Here is a 21,663-nt window from a genome sequence, read left to right on the forward strand (position 1 = left end):
TGTACTGTGGTGCTCGCTATGTAAAAAATAAAGGAAGTGCATATGGGCCATAATAAGTAACGAGGGACATTCTTAGCCCAGTTTCATTTTGGATTTAGTGGACCGAATTCCTTTTTTGACGGAAAATAGTGGACCGAATTAAACGACGCCAAGCTTGTGCTAGTTGTGTACAACCCGATTACCATGAATTTTTTTCATTTTTATATTTAAAAAAATTAAAATTTCAAAAATATATGCCCGTTTCGAAAATTTTCAAAACTATACCCCTGTCGCCCCCTGTCTGGGCGACAGGGGGCCTGTCGCCCACTGGCTGGGCGACAGGACCTAAACGTAAAAAAAAATTACATTTAGGTTCTGGCGCCCAGGACGCATTAAACAGCAAATTTGTAACATTGATATAAAATCGTAGAAAAATCAGAAAAATACAAACTCAACTGTTCTGGATTCTATGAAACAAGATCTACAACTTTTGTTATATAAAGTTTTTTATTTGATCAATGTATCTTGCTCTATTTTAAATATCAATTTAATGCTCTTTTATTTAAATCTCAAGATCCATCCTTTGGATGAATGTCATCTTTGGCCATAGTGTTGCATATGGTGAGCATAGGCTTGTAAAAAATTGGTAGGCCCAGAAAACATTTCTAGAATAAGCTTTTAAATTAAATCTTGCAATATGTCTAGTTTAAATAGGTTATTTATCCATGCTGTTATACTGAGTTTTAGAAGCCATAACTTTTACAGTACTATTATTTTATTTCCTAAGAGCTATAAAAAAAGTTTGGTAAATTTTAGATAAGCACAGCTAGACCAAATGAATTATGACTAAGGTAAATGCATTAAATCAAGAAAAATAGTTCTTGTACCTAGAAAAATTTGAAATAATTCATTTGGTCTAGTTGTGCTTATTTAAAATTTACCAAACTTTTTTTATAGCTCTTAGAAAATAAAATAATAGTACTGTAAAAGTTATGGCTTCTAAAACTCAGTATAGCAGCATGGATAAATAACCTATTTAAACTAGACATATTGCAAGATTTAATTTAAAAGCTTATTCTAGAAATGTTTTCTGGGCCTACCAATTTTTTACAAGCCTATGCTCACCATATGCAACACTATGGCCAAAGATGACATGCATCCAAAGGATGGATCTTGAGATTTAAATAAAAGTGCATTAAATTGATATTTAAAATAGAGCAAGATACATTGATCAAATAAAAAACTTTATATAACAAAAGTTGTAGATCTTGTTTCATAGAATCCGGAACAGTTGAGTTTGTATTTTTTCGATTTTTCTACGATTTTATATCGATTTTACAAGTTTGTTGTTTAATACATCCTGGGCGCCAGGACCTAAATGTATTTTTTTTTACGTTTAGGTCCTGTCGCCCAGCCAGTGGGCGACAGGCCCCCTGTCGCCCAGGCAGGGGGCGACAGGGGTATAGTTTTGAAAATTTTTGAAACGGTCATATATTTTTGAAATTTTAATTTTTTTTAAATATAAAAATGAAAAAGATCCGATTACCATCATCATCATCATCCTCACGAAAAACGAACAGCATGCAGCCCACTTTCTGTGGGTTTTTTTTAAGAGGAAAAGATCATCTTTTGTGTGTGTGTTTTTAGAGTACATCTTTAAGTTGTTATTAGATTGGTTTTTCATCGATCCCTCGACGAAACTACACGTCATATTCGGATATTCCCTTCCGAGTTCCGAGAATCGAGGTTTGCCGTTGCAGCAGCCAATGTTTGATTCGGAAAATCAGGCAACGAGGCTTTTACATGCATCGATGCCGGGTTAAGGGAGTCAAAGAGGAAGTTGATTATGGGACCCACGTTGAGGTGATGCTTGTGCGCTGCAGCTCAACAGACAGCATGAAACGGTGCTGCCGCCCTGGTGTCAAAAGAGCTTCGATGCTCCTGCGGTCCTGCCTGAACACTGGTTGAACACACAGTAGCCAGTAGGAGATCTTAGCATGGCAGCAGCTCAAAACACGCGCGCGCGCGCACTCGTAGTCGTAGAGACGAGACGCGAAGGAAACGCAAGCCATCAGTTTCGGGGAAAAGGAGAGAACGAAAGAGAAGCCCGCCACGTCCCTGCGACCGTGCCCGTGGTCGACGATCCGGGGAACATGGCCGTCAGCGGCTCCGCGCTCAACCGGGATTGGCCTCGCCTCCATGGACGGGGCCCACCCAACTTACAAGCGTACTCCCTCTGTCCCAGAAAGGATGGAATTCTCACATTTCGAGGTTAGATTTTCAGAGATGTGAAATTACACATGTACCCCTGCTCTTTCTTTAGGAGAGAGAGGACATCTAGATAATTCTTTACAGCAGAGCCATGAATCTGGATAATTCTTCACAACAGAGCCAACGCAGTAGCCAATGCACATTAGGCAACGCGGGGCAATAACAACCACACAATATACACATCCATATTTCAAAAATGAAAGTACAGCAGCGAAGAAACCATGACCACACATTTCAAACTTTCATTTGCCGCGCTAGTTTGACAGACTACAAAAGCACACGTAGCGAGCACCAGACAACTCTTCCTCCCATCTCCTTTCATTTGCTGCTCACGCCTTAGAGTGCTCCAGCTGCCATGGTTTTTTATCTCAACTCACAACCACCAGATCTAGGAGAGGATTTCACAAACATGACTGTGGAGCCACCAGATGAACTACAATTCCCAATCCTTGGAGCCTTACCAGAACTGAATATGGGGCTACCGGATGAGGAAGAACTCTTCCAATTCCATGAAGCACAGTTTGCACAACTTGTTGGAAGTGATATTACTGGAGGGCAAAATGAAGGAATCAGTTCAGGTAAGTTCTTTCATGACTTCATCTCTATAATTGTTATGAGTACAAGAATGAAATTGACTATATACATTTGTGCTTACCTCACTATAGTGCATGCTGATGATGAACAACATCAACCTAATCGAGATGGATGGCCCATACTAGACCTCAATGCACATCCTCCTGATGATGAGCAGCAAGCAGTTGGAGAGGACATACCTGACCTCAATGTGCAGTGCAGGCTACTTATGATGACCACCAACCAGATGGAGAAGCCATACCAGACCTCAATGTGCAGCCTGCTAATTTTGATCAGCAACCAGATGGAGATATTGCCTTTGATGTTATTGATGAACAAGATGATTTTGATCTCAATTTACTAGTCCCTGCCCAACACGAAGAAATGCAACAGAGTATGATCACTAACTTACATGAATCTTCTTTGGTTTTCATAACTCTGCACATGGAGGAGATGCCTAATTTTTTTTTTGTAGTCAGAGATGCCTACTTCGATGCCATGGAGGAGGACATTATCTTCAACCAAGATGAGATGCATGACTCAAACAATGAACATAGATGTGCAAATGCAAATGTTCACACTAGAGCAAAGGATCTTACCCCCAACCAAAGACAACAAATATACGAAGCTTTGCTCCAGAGAAGTGTCAATGGAAAACTAAGGAAAAACAGTACAAACAAGGTTGCTGAATTATTCAATGTCCATCGATTAGCGGTGTGGAGGGTTTGGAAGCGTGCAAAGCAATGTCAAGCTAATGGAGTACCAGTTGATATCAGTTCTAGAAAGCCCAAGAATTGTGGCCGAAAAAAGGTTGAAGTTGACCTATCACAAGTTCAAACTATTCCGCTGCGCAGAAGGTCGAATTTAAGATCTCTAGCTAAAACTCTGGGTTCAAACAAAAGCACATTACATAGGCTGTTCAAACAAGGACTCTTAAGACGACAATTTTAACACTATAAAGCCATATTTAACAGAAGAGAACAAAAAGGAAAGATTGTGGTGATGTATTTCAATGCTAGATCCAAGTACATTGCATACGGAACCAAAGTTTATTGAAATGGACAACATCATCCACCTGGATGAGAAGTGGTACAATGCCACAAAAAAGAATATGACCTTTTACTTGCATCCAGATGAGGATGAGCCCCACAGGACTGTCCGCAACAAGAATAGCATTGGAAAGGTGATGTTCTTAACTGCAGTTGCTAAGCCTCGATATGACAATGAAGGTAATTGCACATTCGATGGCAAGATAGGCATCTGGGCTTTTATACGGAAGGTAGAGTAACCTACATGCTTCAATGAATTATTTTATGTTATGTGTTCACAAAGGTAACTTGTGTGCTACTATACGCAGGAACCTGCTAAAAGGAGAAGTGGTAGCAGACCAAGAGGGACACTCATCACCAAGACAATAACGGTTGACAGGGATACTATGAGATCATACCTAATTGGTAAAGTCCTATGGGCCATCAAAACTCATTGGCCTGCAGAAGATGCGGGGAGAACGATTTGGATTCAACAGGATAATGCTAGAACTCATGTCCCAGTTGATGATGAAGACTTTGCAAGAGCAGCAGCCCAGACTGGTTTTGACATCCGCCTCATCAACCAACCTCCTAATTCCCCTGATATGAATGTCTTAGATCTAGGATTTTTTGCTTCTCTTCAGTCAAAGACAGATACAACGACCTCTAGAAATCTGGATGAATTGATTGCAAATGTCGAGAACGAATTTCGAAATTATGATGTAAATGATTTGAGAAATGTCTTCCTCACATTGCAAGGATGTTTGATTGAGGTGATGAAGGCTGGTGGAGAAAACAAATACAAGATACCTCACATGAACAAAGAAAGGCTAGAGGCCCTAGGCCTCCTTCCCAGATCCCTAAATTGTGATCGTCAACTATATGAGAGTGTGATGGAGTCCTTGGGTACCTAGTTGGTTTAGGATTATTTAGTGTTGGTATGAGCCATGTAATGGTTGTATTTTGCCTAGGTGCTGCGGTTTTATATTGCTATTGTGATATTTGTACTGGAATATGTTGCTGACTACTACTTAAGCTAAGGTAATTTAGTAGACATGATTCTGGCATGCGTCTACAATTTAAGCCTTTCTGTATTATGATTTCATATGTACTCAGCATATGATCACCATACATAAAGCAACATGATCATGCACAAATGAATGCCAATAATTAGTAGGTGGCCACATTATTGCAATGTAAAACAATCACAAATTTTTGGCTTGTCGAATTCGAAAGTGCACAGCATTTCATGAACACAAAGACACTATTTATCACACAAAGGATCCATATTAGTTTACATCCGCACCAAACTGGGGTCTTTAGTTCACAGCGCAGCTAACAACAACATTAGTTCACATGCCTAAGTGGGGTGCATGAAGCCACATCAAAAGCATTTCATCAGCATACATAAACCAACAATAGATACACTAAGGTTTGAAGAAGATAGGTACCATGATCTTGTACATGCTGACAAAATCGTCGTGGAAGAGCGGATGCATGTTGCCAAGCACTGATTCTAGGCGTGCTTTCACCTTTGGGGACAGCTTCATTGCGGCCGCGATTTGGGCAGCTTTTTTGGCGGCCAGCTCCATGCGATCCGCGGCCGTGTTATCGCCATCCATGCCCGCAAGGCGGTCGGCGGCAGGATCTGCACTGCTTGCCTCCACCTCCCTGTCGGAGTCTTCTTCCTCTGAGTCCGGGACGCACAAGCTGCCGTGGATGTCCATGCGCAGGCCCTCCCGTCTGATACAGCTCTTGCCGACATCGAACCCTTTACAGCTTTGGATCCCCCCACGAACCTTCTCACCATCCACGCCGCTACCGAGCTTCAAGCCATGGATCCCACCGAAGCAGTGGCGGATCTTGCAGGGAAGGGCATCCGCTTGCTGGGTCTTGCCGGGATAGACGGCGGCCTCCACCTTCATATCGGGCTCCTCTTCTTCGGAGTCGGGGACGTACAGTTCGCCGTGCGCGTTGACACACGGGCCACCACATCCGATGGGATGCTTGACCGCATCGACTTCTCCGTTGACTTCACCATGGCTGTTGATGTGTCCGGCGCCGCGATTCAGCTTCCTATCATCGCCACTGTTGCACATCTTGGCGCCTGACTTCGTCCCACTGATGCGGCGGCGCTTCTTGCAGCGGCAGGTTGGGGGCCTACTGCGACTACCCATGGCAGGAGCTAGGAGCAGAGCGGGATGTGGGAGGAGGGAGGAGCAGAGCGGGATTGGGGAGGAGATGCAAATAACCAGGAACAGGGAGGATATTGGGATCTTGGATGCTTGGATCTAGATCTGGATGAGAGGAAATAGAACGGGGAGGAGATCGGGGTCTTGAATGCTTCGATCTGGAGCAGGTGAGAGGAACAGAAGTGGTGCGAGCGTCTCTCGCAATTGTTCCGTCATTTTTTTATTTTAACCATGGGTGAAGCCGCAGGAAGCATGTGGATGGATAGGGTTGTTCCAAAAAAAAAAGTGGATGGATAGGGTCCTCCGTGTGGTGATCAGCCAATTTTTTTAGGGCCCCATCTAAAAGCCTGACGAGGACTCATATTTTCATTCTTTCTGGGACAAGATTTAAACCGTAGAATTCCATCCTTTCTGGGACGGAGGGAGTACCACGTAGCACGCTCATTTACTCCCCACACTGTGCAGGTGCAGACGTGCAGTCCCGTTTCTTCAGCTTCCCCCGTTTCTTTACGAAACAGCTCACTTTGTGACTCCTCTTTTGGACACATGCATAGAGCACTAACACGTAGCACAGCTCCTAGTCTCCACTGTGTTTGGATCCTACTAGCATTCTAACACGCACGTTTCTCGAAAAGAAAATCTCACATACATGGAGCGCTAAATAAAATCTATTTGCAAAAAAATCTCAGAGATGGATGTAACTTTTCGTAACGAATCTAATAACGGTAATTAATCGGTGATTGACTATAGTGATATTACAGTAATCATTCTCTAATCACGCGATCAAAGACCTCATTAGATTCTTCATGGTTCCTAGCGCAGGGATTCTGAAGTTGATTTTGTAAACTGACTTTATTTAACATCGTAATTAGCGGTCAAAATTTCCTAACACTCTCTAACGCAGACAGCCAAACAGGACCCTCTGCATCATGCACCGCAGTCCGCAGCCTCGGCGGCACCCTGCTCCCTCCATCGTAAAACAGAATGCAAATAATTTTAAATTTAATCATATATGTGCAAAATAGTGCTAGCATTTATATTGCAATTAGTATTTATATTACTCCTCGAAGAATGAGAGTAGTTCTCAGCGGATTAGTTGAGTACAGTACAGGCACAACAGCGTGCCTTGCGGTGAATTCATCGGACAAGCAACCAAATAAGCAATGGCATGGCTATCCGTGCGCACATCGGCTTGTTTAGTTCGGAGGTCTTGTTTGGTTTTCTAGCGCAAAAAAGAAATCTTATATATATAGTACTAAACACTAAACGAAATTTATTTGTAAATTTTTTTTACAAATGGGTGCAATTTTGCGCGACGAATCTAATGAGCCTAATTAATTTATGATTGGCTACAACGATAACTATTTTTTAATCGTGCGGTCAAAGACCCCATTAGATTCATCTCGCGAAGTAGCACACGAGTTGTGAAATTAGTTTTGTGAACTATCATTATTTAATATCTGCAATTAGTGGTCAAAATTAGCCACAGTACATATAGCACTACTCAACCAAGCAAAGCCGGAACCCAGCGGTTGAGCCGTGCACGTCACCGCGTCCGCCGCTGCCAAGTGCCACCTCCGAGCGAGAGCGACGCAGATCCGCGGATGAGATGCCAATGGGCGCTTGATTCCCCTGCCAGCAGCAGCAGGGCACGCCTGCCACCGGGGTCAATTAACATCCACAGCTCAATCATTGAGCTCGAGCCACGCCACGGCTCTGCCGCTGGTTACACACATCACGGGCGTGGCGGCCTGGCGGGGCTGGATCAATCAGTCAGTCAGTGAGCGAGGCAGCTATCGATTGACAACCCGCTCGACGAACTGCCCGCAGTAATGGAGCTCGGAACAGCGGCGCGCCGGTCGACCGAGCGGCGGGCAGCAAACGGGACGCCCGGGGAGAGCGCGCGCAGCAGCCAGGCGGCGGGCGGCGGCGGCGGGGGCCAAGTTTTTCTCCAGGTTTGACCACAACGCCCGGCCGAGATGGACAGCCAGCCAGCCAGCTCTCGCCGTCGCGTCGGGCGCGCTTGTCTGCTTTTGTTTTTTACTCGCCGGGACGCCGCCCTCGCGGCCGTGCGCCGGACACCTGTGCGCCGTCGCGATCGGCGTAGCGGGCGCCGGGGCGCGGCCTTGACGACGGAGGGGGAAAGGCGGTGTTAAATGCGGTCCGAGAGCGAGAGGTTACCAGGGTTTCAAAAACCGGGGGTTACTGTTCAAAACCGGAACAGTAGCACAAGAAAATGACTTTTGTATTTTGGATTTAGAAACATAAAATATAAAAACCGGACTCGGTTTACTGTTCCGGACCGGACCGGAAACGGGAAAAAATCCGGAAACCGGCGGTTCCCGTCCGGTTTTTGAAACTCCGGAGGTTACGCGAGCAAGGCCGGAGCGGGACGCGTCGTCCGGAGGATGGATCGGGTTGCTCGTACGGGTGCAGAGAGGGGAGGGAGGAGGGCGGAGGAGGCGCGGTGGTCTGCGTCGGGGAGATCCCCCCGGGGGGGGGGGGGGGGGGTGGAAAGCGTTCGTTTGGCTGCATCCGGCGCCGAGCGCGACGCGACGGCGACCGGCATGTGCGACCGCTTCGGTCCTTCCCAGCGCCGAAACGGCCCCCGCGTTCGCTTGCGAACTGTGATGGATGGGCGCACCGGCACCGCGCGGGCGGCCGGGGGCGGCGGCGCGGACCCAACGGGGCGCGGACACGTTCGCGCGCCGGGGCCGCCGCGTCGCTCTCGCCTCTGACCGATCGCCCCGGTTCCTGCTGGCTGCTGCGACCCGCAGTCCGCGAGCGCTGTGCTGTGCCTGCTCCGCTCTGCTCCCCGGTGGCCCTGCAGTGTAGGTCCGGCGCTTATCGTCGCACCAGGGGTGCGTTGAGCGCTGCGTGTCGTGTCTACGGAGACCTGACGGCGCGCGTCAGAGACTCTCGCTCGATCCACTGCCTGTCAGGGTGTTTGTTGTGTGCATGGAATGGCATATCAAAAAGGTCTTCGAAGCTGATCTGAATTCTGATTTCTGAACGAGAATCGTCGAAGTCTTCTCGGTTCATCGTGCAACAACCTGCAGGCTCGCACGGGCCACAAGTCCAGGGAGGAATATGGCTTTTCAAAGTTGGGAGAAATTTTGTTCCGAGCATGTCACACTTCAGAGATGGCAATTCTCTGGTCACGCTGCTGTTACGTGCGGCATCCAACCTAGGACACAGGGCGAATGCAGAGCCCCTAGTCCACGCGTGGCCACCGGCGACCATGGCCTGGCCGGCCGTATCCTTTGCTCGAAGCTCAGCTCACTAGGAGCAAAAAGGGCGCATAAAAACCATACCAAGCACGCGATTGCCCATCTAATTCATGCAATCATGGGCCTAAAAGTTTGAGTACGGAAGCTAAAAAACGAACAGCAACAAATCAACGTGTTTTTGTACGAACAAAAAGAGGCATTTAATCCGGAGAACACACAGGCCAAACCAATTAATCCGCTCGGCTGGATCGCACATCAGACTACAAGTAGCCAGGTACTACGAGCGAGGTAGGAAGTCAAAGAATTCTAGACAGGGTTGCTGTAGCTACAGCGACGTGTGATCGCCGATGGGCCAGACAGAGAAGGCGGAAACGGAAAGCCGGGCCGCCGCGGCATCACGCGATGGAGGAGTTCGTGGCCGGCGGGCCGGCCGCGCGTCGCTGAGCGCCTGAGGACGGCCACGAGCCATTGACTTCCACGCTCGGCAGACTTCTCCTCCCTCATCCTCACGCGCGGCCGGATGCCACCCTGCTGCCGTTGCTCTCGCCCTCGCCTTTTGCGCTTCCATGCCTCGGCCGCCAGGCTCCCATCTGAACGCGACGCCAGAGCTGGCCGGGGGCTCGCGACCAGATCACCGCATTCACGGCGCGCCTTTTGGCTCCCGGGCGTCAACAAGAAACCGTGCCCCGGCGGGGGCGGCGACGGCGAGTGGCCTGCCTGCTCTCGTTTGCTTGCTTTGCTGGCCTTTTGCGTTTCGTTGCTTGGATTGGATTGGAAGGAGTTCTGGCTGTTGCACCGTTCAACGAGGGTACCGATCCGAATCTTCTTTCTTTATCCGAGAGGGGCGCGTCAGGACTGACCATACTTTTGGTGCTGTTTGGTTTGAAGTAGCACAAAAATTTTGACCAATAATTAGGAGTACTAAATAAAGTCAATTTACAAAACTATCTCCACAACCCTATGCTAATTCGCAAGACGAACCTAATGAGGTTTTTGGGCGCACGATTAGAAGATGGTTACTGTAGCATCACTGTAGCCAATCATCGATTAATTACTATCATTAGATTCGTCGTGAAAAATTACACACATCCGTGAAAAGATTTTGCAAATAAACTTCGTTTAGTACTCCATGCATGTGAGATTCTTGTCTCGGAAATTGTGTGTGATAGGTATGATAGGGAAACCAAACAGGGCTGTACCGGAGTACCACACTGGGCTGCAGGACGCCAGTACTAGCTGAAGCATTTCTTTCTTCAGAGCTGGGATCAGCACTAGCCGATCGTATGTGGAATTCCAGCTTACAGTACAGCCAAACTGAAGGAGAAATACGCACAGTTCAGAGTTCAGGTTCAGCGCGCACCCTGTACTTTGGTGACGAGAATTTCAGAACAACGCATCCTGAAAAAACTCTCAAAAATCTGAAGATACTAGTACAACGCAATACTATCTGCTGATGACCCGAACATTACTTCAGAAAAGAAAAATGTAAGGGCGGAGGCAGAAAGCATTATGAGCGGATCGTGTGAACAACTGGAAATATGACTCGGCGATTAATCAGGCGCTCGTGATCCATGCATGCAGCATGCCCGGTCATCCGGGGGCCTCAAGAGACTGAACGACGTGACCAGCCTTGGGGACCTTTTTCAGATGATGCCATCCGGGGTAGGTCGAGGTCGGTCGGGAGCTTGCTGTTACGCTGTATCATCAAGTCATCTCTTGGCCTCGCCTCTGTGGGGGCACCGCAGATACGCGCGCGCACTCACAGAGAGAGAGACACTCGTGGTCCCTGCCATGGCGCCTCCCTTTGACTTGGCACCACGTAACCATTCAGGTCCTCTTGGGAGGGCTCCTGCCGGCTCCGGCTCTGGCACTATAGCGACACTGTAGCACGGAGCCGGCGGAGCCACCCAACCCGGGCTTCGGCGACTTCGTTGAACAGTGTGCGATGTTAGTGAGAGAAGAGGGAAGGGAGAAAGTAAAGCCGCATCAATAAATATTGATGCTACAGTATTATGCACAGAGGAGCCGGAGCCGCGGAGAGCCGTCCCCTGGGGCCTCAATGCGACCATTTTCCTCGCCACCGCGACGTGTACAAACCGCATGGTTCATTGGTTGCCAATCATGCTGCTCGGTTTTTCTCCTTCAATTTCTTCAGGTTTATGACAGGGTATTTTTTAAAGAGCATACGCTACCGTTCACAACTTAAAATAGGAGCAGGTACCTTTATTTTTAAATGGAAACAAATACTCGATTGTGCAAACGGCAAAAGGGGGGGGGGGGAGCACACTCAATCATGCCATGAAAAGCCGCTTTCTAGAACGCAAATACGTGTCCTGCGAGTACCATGCTGCTGCAGTGGCGCTCGAAACAGTCCCTTTTGGTTTTGTCCTCGGGGCATAGAAATGGCGTTTGACCACGAAAGGGACGTGAGCGAGTTAAGCGTGTGAACGACCCCGTCCCCCGCCCCCTACATGACAAAAGAGCACTTTCGGGTTGCCTTGCTTCTGCCTCATCATCAACCTTCCTTCAACCCAATCCTCCCACCGGGACCAATGGACATCACGCGATGCCAGCAGCATCACTCTTGCGCTCAACACCTTTTCTCCCATCACAACAATTGCTCGACCATCGACAATCTTTTTACTGCAAAGCTACCGAGTTTGGCAACCATAGAGGCTACACAAGCAAAAATCATACAATAAATGATCGTTAACAGCCCCACCATTTTCAGTTTTTCACCTCACCTCATCCTGCCCGCTGTTTCGTTTATGCAATCGTCACTCGTCAGCACCTGCAAGTTGAGCTTCAGATTTCATTTTTGCTTTCTCTTCCTTTGCTGGGTCCGTCCCGTCCATGCCCATCGCGCATGAGCTCACCGGTTCCCAGGCCGGTGAGCATTCTGCGGCGGTGGCCGGCGAGTCCCTCGCGGCTCACGGTGGACGGGCTCCAACGACGCCGACGGGGCGACGGCCACGGCTCGGCACCGTCGGCCGCGACGAGGACCGGAAACGTGGCGCCCGAAAGGCCGCTGTCACCGCAACCAATCCTCATAAATGCCAAAAGTTTGCTTTTGGGGCCTTCACGGCTCCGCTCTTCTGTTCCGACCTTTTGACGCGCCTCAGCCCCCACGTCCCCATCCGCTGACCAGTCGCCACGTGTCCCCTTGCTCCACCCACCGGGCAGGCCCACTCCCGAAACTGCCCTTCGTCACGAGTCACAGTGATGCACAAAATGCAAAACCTTTATTTATGTGCAGTATTTAGAAATTGTTATTGCCATAAATTAATAAATTAACAGGGTTAATTATGGGCCGCGAGTGAGTTGGGCTTAATGAAGAAATTAAAGAAGGCTTACGAATCGGCTCCTGCGTGAGCATTTGTGCCATATGTGCCATGTATCCTTAAATTTAGTTCAGATTGAGTTAGAGATAGAGTCCGATATGGACACATTAGTTTAGATTGTTTCCCAAGTCTCCGGACTATAAATATGTACCCTATGATATTCGTAAAGGAGAACGTCATCACGTTTTGCAACAACAACTCTCAGCGCACCGCCACCCCTAATTTTAGGGTTTCATCCAAGTAAGCGCCATGCTGCCCTGATCGCTTCTTATGATCAGGGCAGCGTTGTTCTTGCTTTTACCTTGGTATTACTCGTACTGAAGCGTTTTTTATGGCGAGTAATGCTAGTTATCTTGATGTTCGTAGCATGATTTTTTAGTAGATCTATCATATTCTTATTGTTTACCATTTACGAATATCATGTTTTCTCTATGCGTTCATGTTTGATCTTAAGTTAATTCTCGTCGTAGAGGATTAATTGCATAGAGTTGACACCTTGCTTCTTTTCTATCTAGTAGATCCAATCTGTTACGGTTTGTTCTTATTTTATAAGGATTAATTCAATATCTGCTAGGTTGGGCCCTGCAAACGAATTGGATGTTCCGGTGCTGTAATAGATGCTTTATCTTAGCCTTGATAGGGATTGTTCCGGGAATCGGCTCTTGCTAGTTCTTAGGCCTCTGTTTTTTGTTATGGTTTAGTTATCTGTTATGTTCGCTAGGCCAAGTTACGTGTAGGTCGTTCCGATCTAGCAGTGAAGTTTTTACTGTCGTGGATCGGATCAGCTAGATTTAATTGAAATAAGTTTTTCATAATTATTTGCTTTATTCATCAATATCCGGATAGATGCAGATCCAATCTGACACCGGGACTCGATCGGTTCCTTAAAGCCGATGCAAGAGTCGTCCCGGGGAACCGACCACGGCTCGGACTTACGTTTCCACGTGTTTGTGTATGCAGGCAAATCGTTGCAAGCACGTTCGCACCTTCCTGATCGGGTATAGGTCAGGTGGCACGCCTTACATTCTTCGGAATCTTCGGCGTGTGCCGGATTGCGGGCCGTTGTCCGAGGAAGCAGTGCCTGCCAGCGCCCCGGCGACCTCCCGACTCTTCGTGTTGCCTGTCGCTACTCGCGGGTAGGTTTTGACCGACAACAAAAATAAAAAAAGAAGGAAAATAGTACTGTGTATTGATCGTAATGTACTAAGTGTTATGATTGTTCTTCTTCGGAGGCTCTTGTTGATACCGATCTTGACAAGTAACCAACCTTAGCCTCCTCTCTTGTCCTGATTAATTAATACCGCTTACAAATATATTTTAGGAGAAGATTTAGGGGTTAATATACTTAGCCGCTTTTCAACTAGAACATGACAAATGGTGTCAGTTTTGAGCCTATCATTTGTTCTGTTATGGTAGTTTCTTTAAAATCCTCAATGTTTTATATTATCTTTGACCTAAGATCAGGCTACGTCATTTTTCAACACGAAAATTATTGTTGTGCATTGACAATTTGATAATGACACTAGGATGAACCGAGTCAAATTTGCTGCACTCCACCTTGATACTCGGAGGGAGGACGGTCTATTGGCCACGAATTATAGCAGCTCGAGCCTCATCTAGTTGAGACGATAGGTGTAAACATGCCGAGGAGTTGACTTGTGCTGCAATTTGCAAAGTAAACCACCTGGGATTGGCTTCTGCTACTGTTGCGGTGACGAGTCTCTAGTTCACATACTCCAGGGGTATACCGGTAAAACCGCGGTGGGATCCCTCGCCTATATAAGCCACCTGGCTCGCACCTTGTTCTCCAACAGCCCGTGCAGAACGATCACTAGACACCAGTCGTGCGTCCCCAGAATGCCCTTCCCGCCTCGGCCGTAACAGCCTCCAGCAATTACTCCGCTCCTCCGCCTCGCCCCCACAACGCCGGAGCCCATGGACGCCAGCCTCCGCACGCTGCCCCCGGCCAGCTTCCCCGGCGAGGTCCGCTCGGCCGTCTCCTCGCTGCTGCTCTCCTCCCCCGGCACGAGCGCCCTCGACACGGTCTTCTCCCACCTCCCGCCGCCGGTCACCATCCCGCCGCTCGGCTCCAGCGTCTACTACCGCCAGTGCGAGCTCCTCCGCCACTTCGCCGCGTCGCAGCCGCAGGCCGCCGCCTGCTCGTCCTCCTCCTCCTCGTCCGCCGCGAGCTTCCAGGCGCCGCCCGACGACGCGGCGGCGGCAGCGGCCATGCTGCGGCAGAAGCTGTACCGCGGCGTGCGGCAGCGGCAGTGGGGGAAGTGGGTGGCCGAAATCCGGCTGCCGCAGAACCGGGTGCGCGTCTGGCTCGGCACCTACGACTCCCCCGAGACCGCCGCGCACGCGTACGACCGCGCCGCCTTCAAGCTCCGCGGCGAGTACGCGCGCCTCAACTTCCCCGGCGTCATGGACGGGCAAGACTGCCCCGAGCACCTGCGCCCGCTCCGCGCCGCCGTCGACGCCAAGATCCAGGCCATCCGCGCCCGCCTCGCGCGCAAGCGCGCGCGCGCCCGCAAGCAGCGCGAGGAGGGAAAGGAGAGCGCCCGCTCCGAGGGCGCCAAGACGGCCACCGCGACGGCCGCGCGCCCGGTCGTCTCGGAGGGCGCCGCAACGACGTCCGAGACGACGACGACAACGTCGACGACGCCGTACGGGTCGCCGGACGGGGTGCTGTCCGTGAGCGCGACCTCGGCCGACGGCGACTGCCCGCTGGAGCGGCTGCCGTCGTTCGACCCGGAGCTGATCTGGGAGATGCTTAACTTCTAGCGGGCTGACTGCATGGAGGTGAGGAACGGAACCAGGACCAGGACAACATCAAGGTCCTTGCTTGGGCATGGCCGATGGTTGCAGCGTGTGAGCTCGTAGACCTTGCAATTTAGGTGCTGTTTTTTTTCAGTTTATGAGCGTATAACCAATACTAGCAGAAGAAGGATACTGTAAGGAAATAAAAATGCCCAGGAAAATTGGGCGTCCTAGCCATGATTAGTGACTGAATACCCGACTTGTCGTGTGTTTTCGCTTGGATCGACGAGTTGTAAGTACTAATTGATGAATTTCTAGCTCCGCATAAGCATTATTCCATTACAGTGTTCTTCACCTCATAGCATAAGTCTCCTCTATTTCTTATTCTGCTTGTCTCTGGTCACACTTTCACTATAGCACATCATGGGAGAGAGATCCGGTGCAGTAACTGCACGTGCAGTTGTGCCGCTGACGGGTGGACCCACATCATGGTCACACTTTCACTATGTCATGGGTCCACCCGTCAGCGGCACAACTGCACGTGCAGTTACTGCACCGGATCCGTCTCCCACATCATGCTAAGAGGTGTTCCTGCAACTGTGCGAGAACTATGATCCCCCCCTCCATGCGGCCGTGGTCCAGACTTCAGAAGCGTGTCTGCAGTGCTGCTGCACTGCACAGTGCGCAGCCTCGTGTCGAGCTGAATCCTGAAGCGCGTCCAGAGCAGAGCTGCAGAGGAGCTGAGGGCCAGAGCAGAGTATGGGCCGGGAAAACAGAGGAAGATTTCCCCCATGCGTCCGTCTAACAGCTCGATATCCTGGTAGTGCCTGCTCATTTCGTTTGATTTCCTGAAAGATACTTCGCAGCCAGTTGTGGTCCATGGAGATTACTGGTCGCGTCGCGTCATGTGCAACGTTCTCCCCCGATGGTAGGCATGTGGCCTGAGCAGCGGTTGGTTGAACTGGGCTCCACGGCTGTGCCCAAACTCCTCCACAAAAATCTGGCCGGTACAGCCATCGTCGGAATGTTTGGACAATAGCAGCAGCAGCTACCAGCAGCAACAACAACGTAATCCTAACTGAAAGCTTCGTTCCTCGCTCTCGATCCTGCCGGCGGTGGGTCGAGGGTTTGCCGGCTCAGCCATCAAGCAACCACAATATTTGCTATAAGTTAGTCTATAACAATAAAATATTCACTACATGCTAGCTGAAACATTATAAAAGTGGTCCATATAGCAGTCCATAGCAAAAGATACACATAGTGCTACGGACTACTCATAAAGAATAAACAAATATTACTCTCTCTTCCATCTCCTTCTCTCTCACTCTAGATTTCATCACGACATATCCATATACATTATGATAACAACAATAGCTATGGACTACTTAGGTCTTATTTAGATCTTTACCCGTAAACCCCGTAAATGCAAAAAAACATCACATCGAATGTTTTGACACATGCGTGGAGTACTAAATGAAATCTATTTATAAAACTTTTTGCATCGATGAGCTGTAAATCGCGAGACGAATCTAATGAGCCTACTTAATCTATGATTTACAACATTGATGCTACCGTAACCATCCGCTAATTATTGATTAATTATGGATTAATTAGTATCATTAGATTCGTCTCGCGATTTACAACTCATCTGAGCAAAAAGTTTTGTAAATAAACTTCATTTAGTACTTCAAATTAGCAAGATTTCAACGCAAAAATTTTTTGCGCTGAAACTAAACACGACCTTACACAAAAGCTGTAAATATAAACTATATCGGTACCCTGTAGCAGGGATATCCACTTCTAGTGCAGCAAGACAGGAATCGCGTAGTCATCCGTAACTACGCCCCTAAGGGGCGGAGCAGCCGGGCCCCAGGGGTGCGGCTCTTACCTCACCAGGTCAACGGCCACGGACCCGTTCCCTACTCTGGGAACGGGTCTGGCGATGCCACGTGTCCCTGAGAAAGGGAAGCTCTGCGCCAACAACCGAGGGCTCAGACCCCCCATATGGGTTCGGGACCTCCCCGCGTCTGTTCGGACCTCCTACGCACGTAGAACCAATATACCGCCGGGGCGGGGTCCGGGGGCGCCACGTGTCCTGCAAGCGCAGGCGCGGGCGCATGTCTTCCGCAGGAAGACTCGCCCACCCACCGCATTCAATGTGGGTGGTTGAGGCGTGCTCTGCCGCCGCGGCACGCGGGGCAGCTTTTGTCAGGCCTCACTGTAGACCACATATTACCGAGTTACACAGTGCAATCGCATGCGCCGCGTCCACGCGGACCCCGTCTGCCGCATTAAATGGATACGACGGCACGACACCCTTTCATCATACCGCCTACTCCGCAAGCTACACGGCCGTTCAGCTACGCGGCAGGCTACGGCAAGCTACGCCGCAAACTACGCCCTGGCGCCGTTTCAACAAGACAGGGCATGGCTATACCGGACGGAAGATTCCCACGGGCAAGACAAGGAAAATCCCGGAATAAGATCTTTCCCAGGCGTAGCATCATGATAGCGCTAGGCCATTCGTATTAAATACAACATCATTGGGCCCACCTGTCGGGGACTTAACAGCCATGTACGCGCCTCCCTTGAGATATAAAAGGGAGGTGCTCGCTGCACACTCTAGACTCTCTCGACACTCTCTAAGGCAAGGGAAGGCAGACACAACACAAGCTCGGATTCACTCCGAACAACCCCGTTCTCAACCTATTGAGAGCGCAAGCAATACAACACACAGTGAACGTAGGGTATTACGCTCCGGCGGCCCGAACCACTCTAAACCTGTTGTGTTTATCATGTTCTTGCATCTAGATTGGACTAATGCTAGCTACCCCTGAGTACTCACCCTCTGGGTTTAAGCGGGTGCACTACGCCACCCGGCTGTGGGTTTGCACACCACGACATTTGGCGCGCCAGGTAGGGGACTGCTTGGCTTTCGCTTGATCATCGGCTCGCCATCACCATGTTTCAGGTGCCGAGCGCCCGGGGGCCAGAATTCGCGCGGTAAGCGCCCGCGTCAGCAGGATGGCTACAGCGGGTCATGCTCTCCCAGCTCGTCATCAAGCAGGTCTGGGGGGAGCACAGCTTCAATAAATCCCAGCTCGCAGCAAACCTCACTCATGTGAGGAAGCTCGCTCCGGCGGAAAATCGACTCCGGTCGCACCAAGCCCACTCTGGAAGCCCGCTCTGGCGGAAAGTCGACTCCGGTCGCACCATGCCTGCTCCGGCGGAAAGTCGACTCCGATCACACCAAGCCCAATCTGATGGCACGCTCCGGCAGAAAGCTAAACTCCTGTAACGGCGACAATCCCCATAAGTTTAATCCTTGGGGGCCTGTCCGAGAGTAAAACCCTTTCAGTGGGGTCCAGACCCTTCTGAACCTAAAGACCGGGGAAGCGCAATCATTCTCCGGGTAGGTCCGGAGCCGTGTAGCCGCTTAGCATGGTTCCGTACCTAAGCCTGCATGCTCCACCTCCTGTGAATGAGTGCCGTATTACCTAAGTCTGGGAACCTGGAGGTCCGGACCTTCTCTTAACCTTTTCCTTTGTAGCTAGGGAGTACTTGCGTGTGGTCCAGAGCGGTGGAGGTCCGTCCTCATAAACCCGGCCTCTGGCGTTCATTGCACGTCTCGTACACACCAAGTTATAAATGAAAAGTTTACTCTCAGCTCGTCCCTAAGGTTGTTACATTCCAGCTTCTATCCTTGCATTACACTAACCCCCACGTGGCTCCTTACTCTTGTGCGGTGTTTGTGGTCCGAATTGAGTTGGCTATCTAGTGACTTAGCTCGAGACCCCTCATGGAAGAGAGGGGTTCGGACCCCTGGGAACCTGCAGGTTCAGGGAAGCGCACTCATTCTCCGGGGAGGTCCGGAGCCGTGTAGCCGCTTAGCCTGGTTCCGTACCCTAAGCCTGCACGCACCACCTCCTGTGAATGAGTGCCGTAGTACCTAGGACTGGGAACCTGGAGGTCCGGACTTTCTCTTAACCTAAAGGCCGGCCCCTTGAGTTCCGTTCACTGAGCCTAACTGTCTATCTTAAAGAATCACAGCCAACAGATTTTGGGATACTGTGGGTACACTACTAAGCATATACCTTGAGTCATGTGTAGGTCCAAACGTGATGATGCAGCAGGTGACCCAAGGGATGGACGACGCAGGACAAGACCCTTGCGGCGCGCACCGCTGGGCGCCAGAAGCAGCCAAGCGCCGCTCACGCCTGGTGTTAGCCGCCCAATCCATGACAAGGGGGCCCAGGCCCGCCTGTCAGAAGAGGCGGGTAACAAACGAAGGTGTGAAAAGACGGGATTCGAACCACCGTGCGTGCGCGGAGCGAGGCGGAAGCCGAACCGACGCGCCTGTACGAGCACTGACAGGGTTAGACCTTTCGGGAACTGCGCTGGCGGAAAAGATTTCCTTTTACCCCGGCGGCAATAATACCGAGCGTCGTACGCATGACTAGGCGCACCACTATGCGTGGGGGCCTTGAGTCAGTGAGCCATTGCGACGTGATGGGCCAGTAGGGAATCCAGTGGATGGACAAAGCCGGACAAGACTCCTGCAGTGCGCACAGTCTAAAGCTGGAGGCTTCAAGTTATGCAGAGCTAGATCACAGTAGTGGCCCCACCTACGTGTTCGTAGCCATTCCCGAGGTGGGCCCGGGGGACACTGTCGGTACCCTGTAGCAGAGATATCCACTTCTACTGCAGCAAAATAGGACTCGCGTAGTCATCCGTAACTACGCCCTAAGGGGCGGAGCAGCCGGGCCCCAGGGGTCTGGCTCTTACCTCACCAGGTCAACAGCGCCGGACCCGTTCCCCGCTCTGGGAACGGGTCCGGCGACGCCACGTGTCCCTGAGAAAGGGAAGCTCTGCGCCAACAGCCGAGGGTTCGGACCCCCCATATGGGTCCGGGACCTCCCCGCGTCCGTCCGGACCTCCCATGCCACGTGTCCCGCAGGCGCAGGCGCGGGCACGAGTCTTCCGCTGGAAGACTCGCCCACCCACCGCATTCAATGCGGGTGGTTGAGGCGTGCTCTGTCGCCGCGGTACGCGGGGCAGCTTTTGTCAGGCCTCACTGTAGACCGCATATTACCGAGGTACACAGTACAGCCACATGCGCCGCATCCGCGCAGAGCCTGTCTACCGCATTAAATGGATACGACGGCTCGGCACCCTTTCATCATACCGCCTACGCCGCAAGCTACATGACCGTTCAGCTACGCGGTAGGGTACGGCAAGCTACGCCCTGGCGCCGTTTCGACAAGACAGGGCATGGCTATATCGGACGGAAGATTCCCACGGGCAAGGCAAGGAAAATCCCGGAATAAGATCTTTCCCAGGCGTAGCACCATGATAGCGCTAGGCCATTCGTATTGAATAAAACATCGTTGGGCCCACCTGTCGGGAACTCAACAGCCATGTACGCGCCTCCCTTAAGATATAAAAGGGAGGCGCTCGCTGCACACTTTAGACTCTCTCGACACTCTCTAAGGCAAGGGAAAACAGACACAACACAAGCTCGGATTCACTCCGAACAACTCCGTTCTCAACCTCTTGAGAGCGCAAGCAATACAACACATAGTGGACGTAGGGTATTACGCTCCGGCGGCCCGAACTACTCTAAACCTGTTGTGTTCATCGTGTTCTTGCATCTAGATTGGATTAATGCTAGCTACCCCCGAGTACTCACCCTCTGAGTTTAGGCGGGTGCACTACGCCACCCGGCTGTGGATTTGCACACCACGACAGACTACTTGCTCCATAAATATTGTGGTTGCTCTCATGTACTTCGGGAGTCGAGACCTCAAGCGTTTCAGAAGTTCAGGAATCCGAACGGCACGCTTGTTCTGATTTCCGAAGGCCTTTGAGACACAGAGGTTGACTCGAATTTGGTGATCTAGTTCTGTGGACGCGTATGACCGGCAGCGCATGAAGCATCAGCTATGGCGCCGCCAAGTGGGCATAGCGAACAGCCTGATGTTAACACGCAAAAAATCCATACAGTTCTTGGAGGTCAGAGTAGATCTCGGCGTAATCATGTAAAGTTTAAAGCTCAATCGTCACCGGTGGAAAAAGGAACCAAAACGTGAAATTAGGCTCACGGGGCGGTTTGTATCATTCGCTGGCTGTACAAACGCACAGCCAAAAAAAGAGGAAAAGAATGAATAAAAAAAGAGAGGAAAAGAAAACTGTCACAGCCCTGGAAAAAAAAAGGGAAAGAAAAAAAAAATCGCGCCCGGGCCCACCTGTCAGCCTCTCCCTTCCTTTCCTCTGTTTTGCTCGCGCCGCG

At 50.3% G+C, this 21,663-nt stretch overlaps 3 protein-coding genes across 3 annotated transcripts; all 3 read left to right on the forward strand.

Annotated features, from left to right (window-relative positions):
- The first annotated feature begins 2,211 nt into the window (after nt 1-2,211).
- Nucleotides 2,212-3,211, forward strand: LOC120697787. The gene is made up of 3 exons (XM_039981125.1): nt 2,212-2,250; nt 2,637-2,828; nt 2,916-3,211. Exons 2-3 carry the CDS (start codon nt 2,660-2,662, stop codon nt 3,185-3,187), a joined length of 441 nt encoding a protein of 146 aa, XP_039837059.1. The 5' UTR covers nt 2,212-2,250; nt 2,637-2,659; the 3' UTR covers nt 3,188-3,211.
- Nucleotides 3,212-3,771: 560 nt separating this feature from the next.
- LOC120697786 lies at nt 3,772-4,907 on the forward strand. The gene is made up of 2 exons (XM_039981124.1): nt 3,772-4,102; nt 4,181-4,907. The coding sequence occupies exons 1-2, from the start codon at nt 3,836-3,838 to the stop codon at nt 4,763-4,765; spliced, it is 852 nt and encodes a 283-aa protein (XP_039837058.1). The 5' UTR covers nt 3,772-3,835; the 3' UTR covers nt 4,766-4,907.
- Nucleotides 4,908-14,431: 9,524 nt separating this feature from the next.
- Nucleotides 14,432-15,728, forward strand: LOC120697788 (ethylene-responsive transcription factor ERF061-like). The gene has a single exon (XM_039981126.1). It carries the CDS (start codon nt 14,550-14,552, stop codon nt 15,396-15,398), a length of 849 nt encoding a protein of 282 aa, XP_039837060.1. The 5' UTR covers nt 14,432-14,549; the 3' UTR covers nt 15,399-15,728.
- The last annotated feature ends 5,935 nt before the right edge of the window (nt 15,729-21,663 follow it).

This window comes from Panicum virgatum, chromosome 3K, assembly GCF_016808335.1.
Source record: "Panicum virgatum strain AP13 chromosome 3K, P.virgatum_v5, whole genome shotgun sequence".
NCBI lineage: Eukaryota > Viridiplantae > Streptophyta > Magnoliopsida > Poales > Poaceae > Panicum > Panicum virgatum.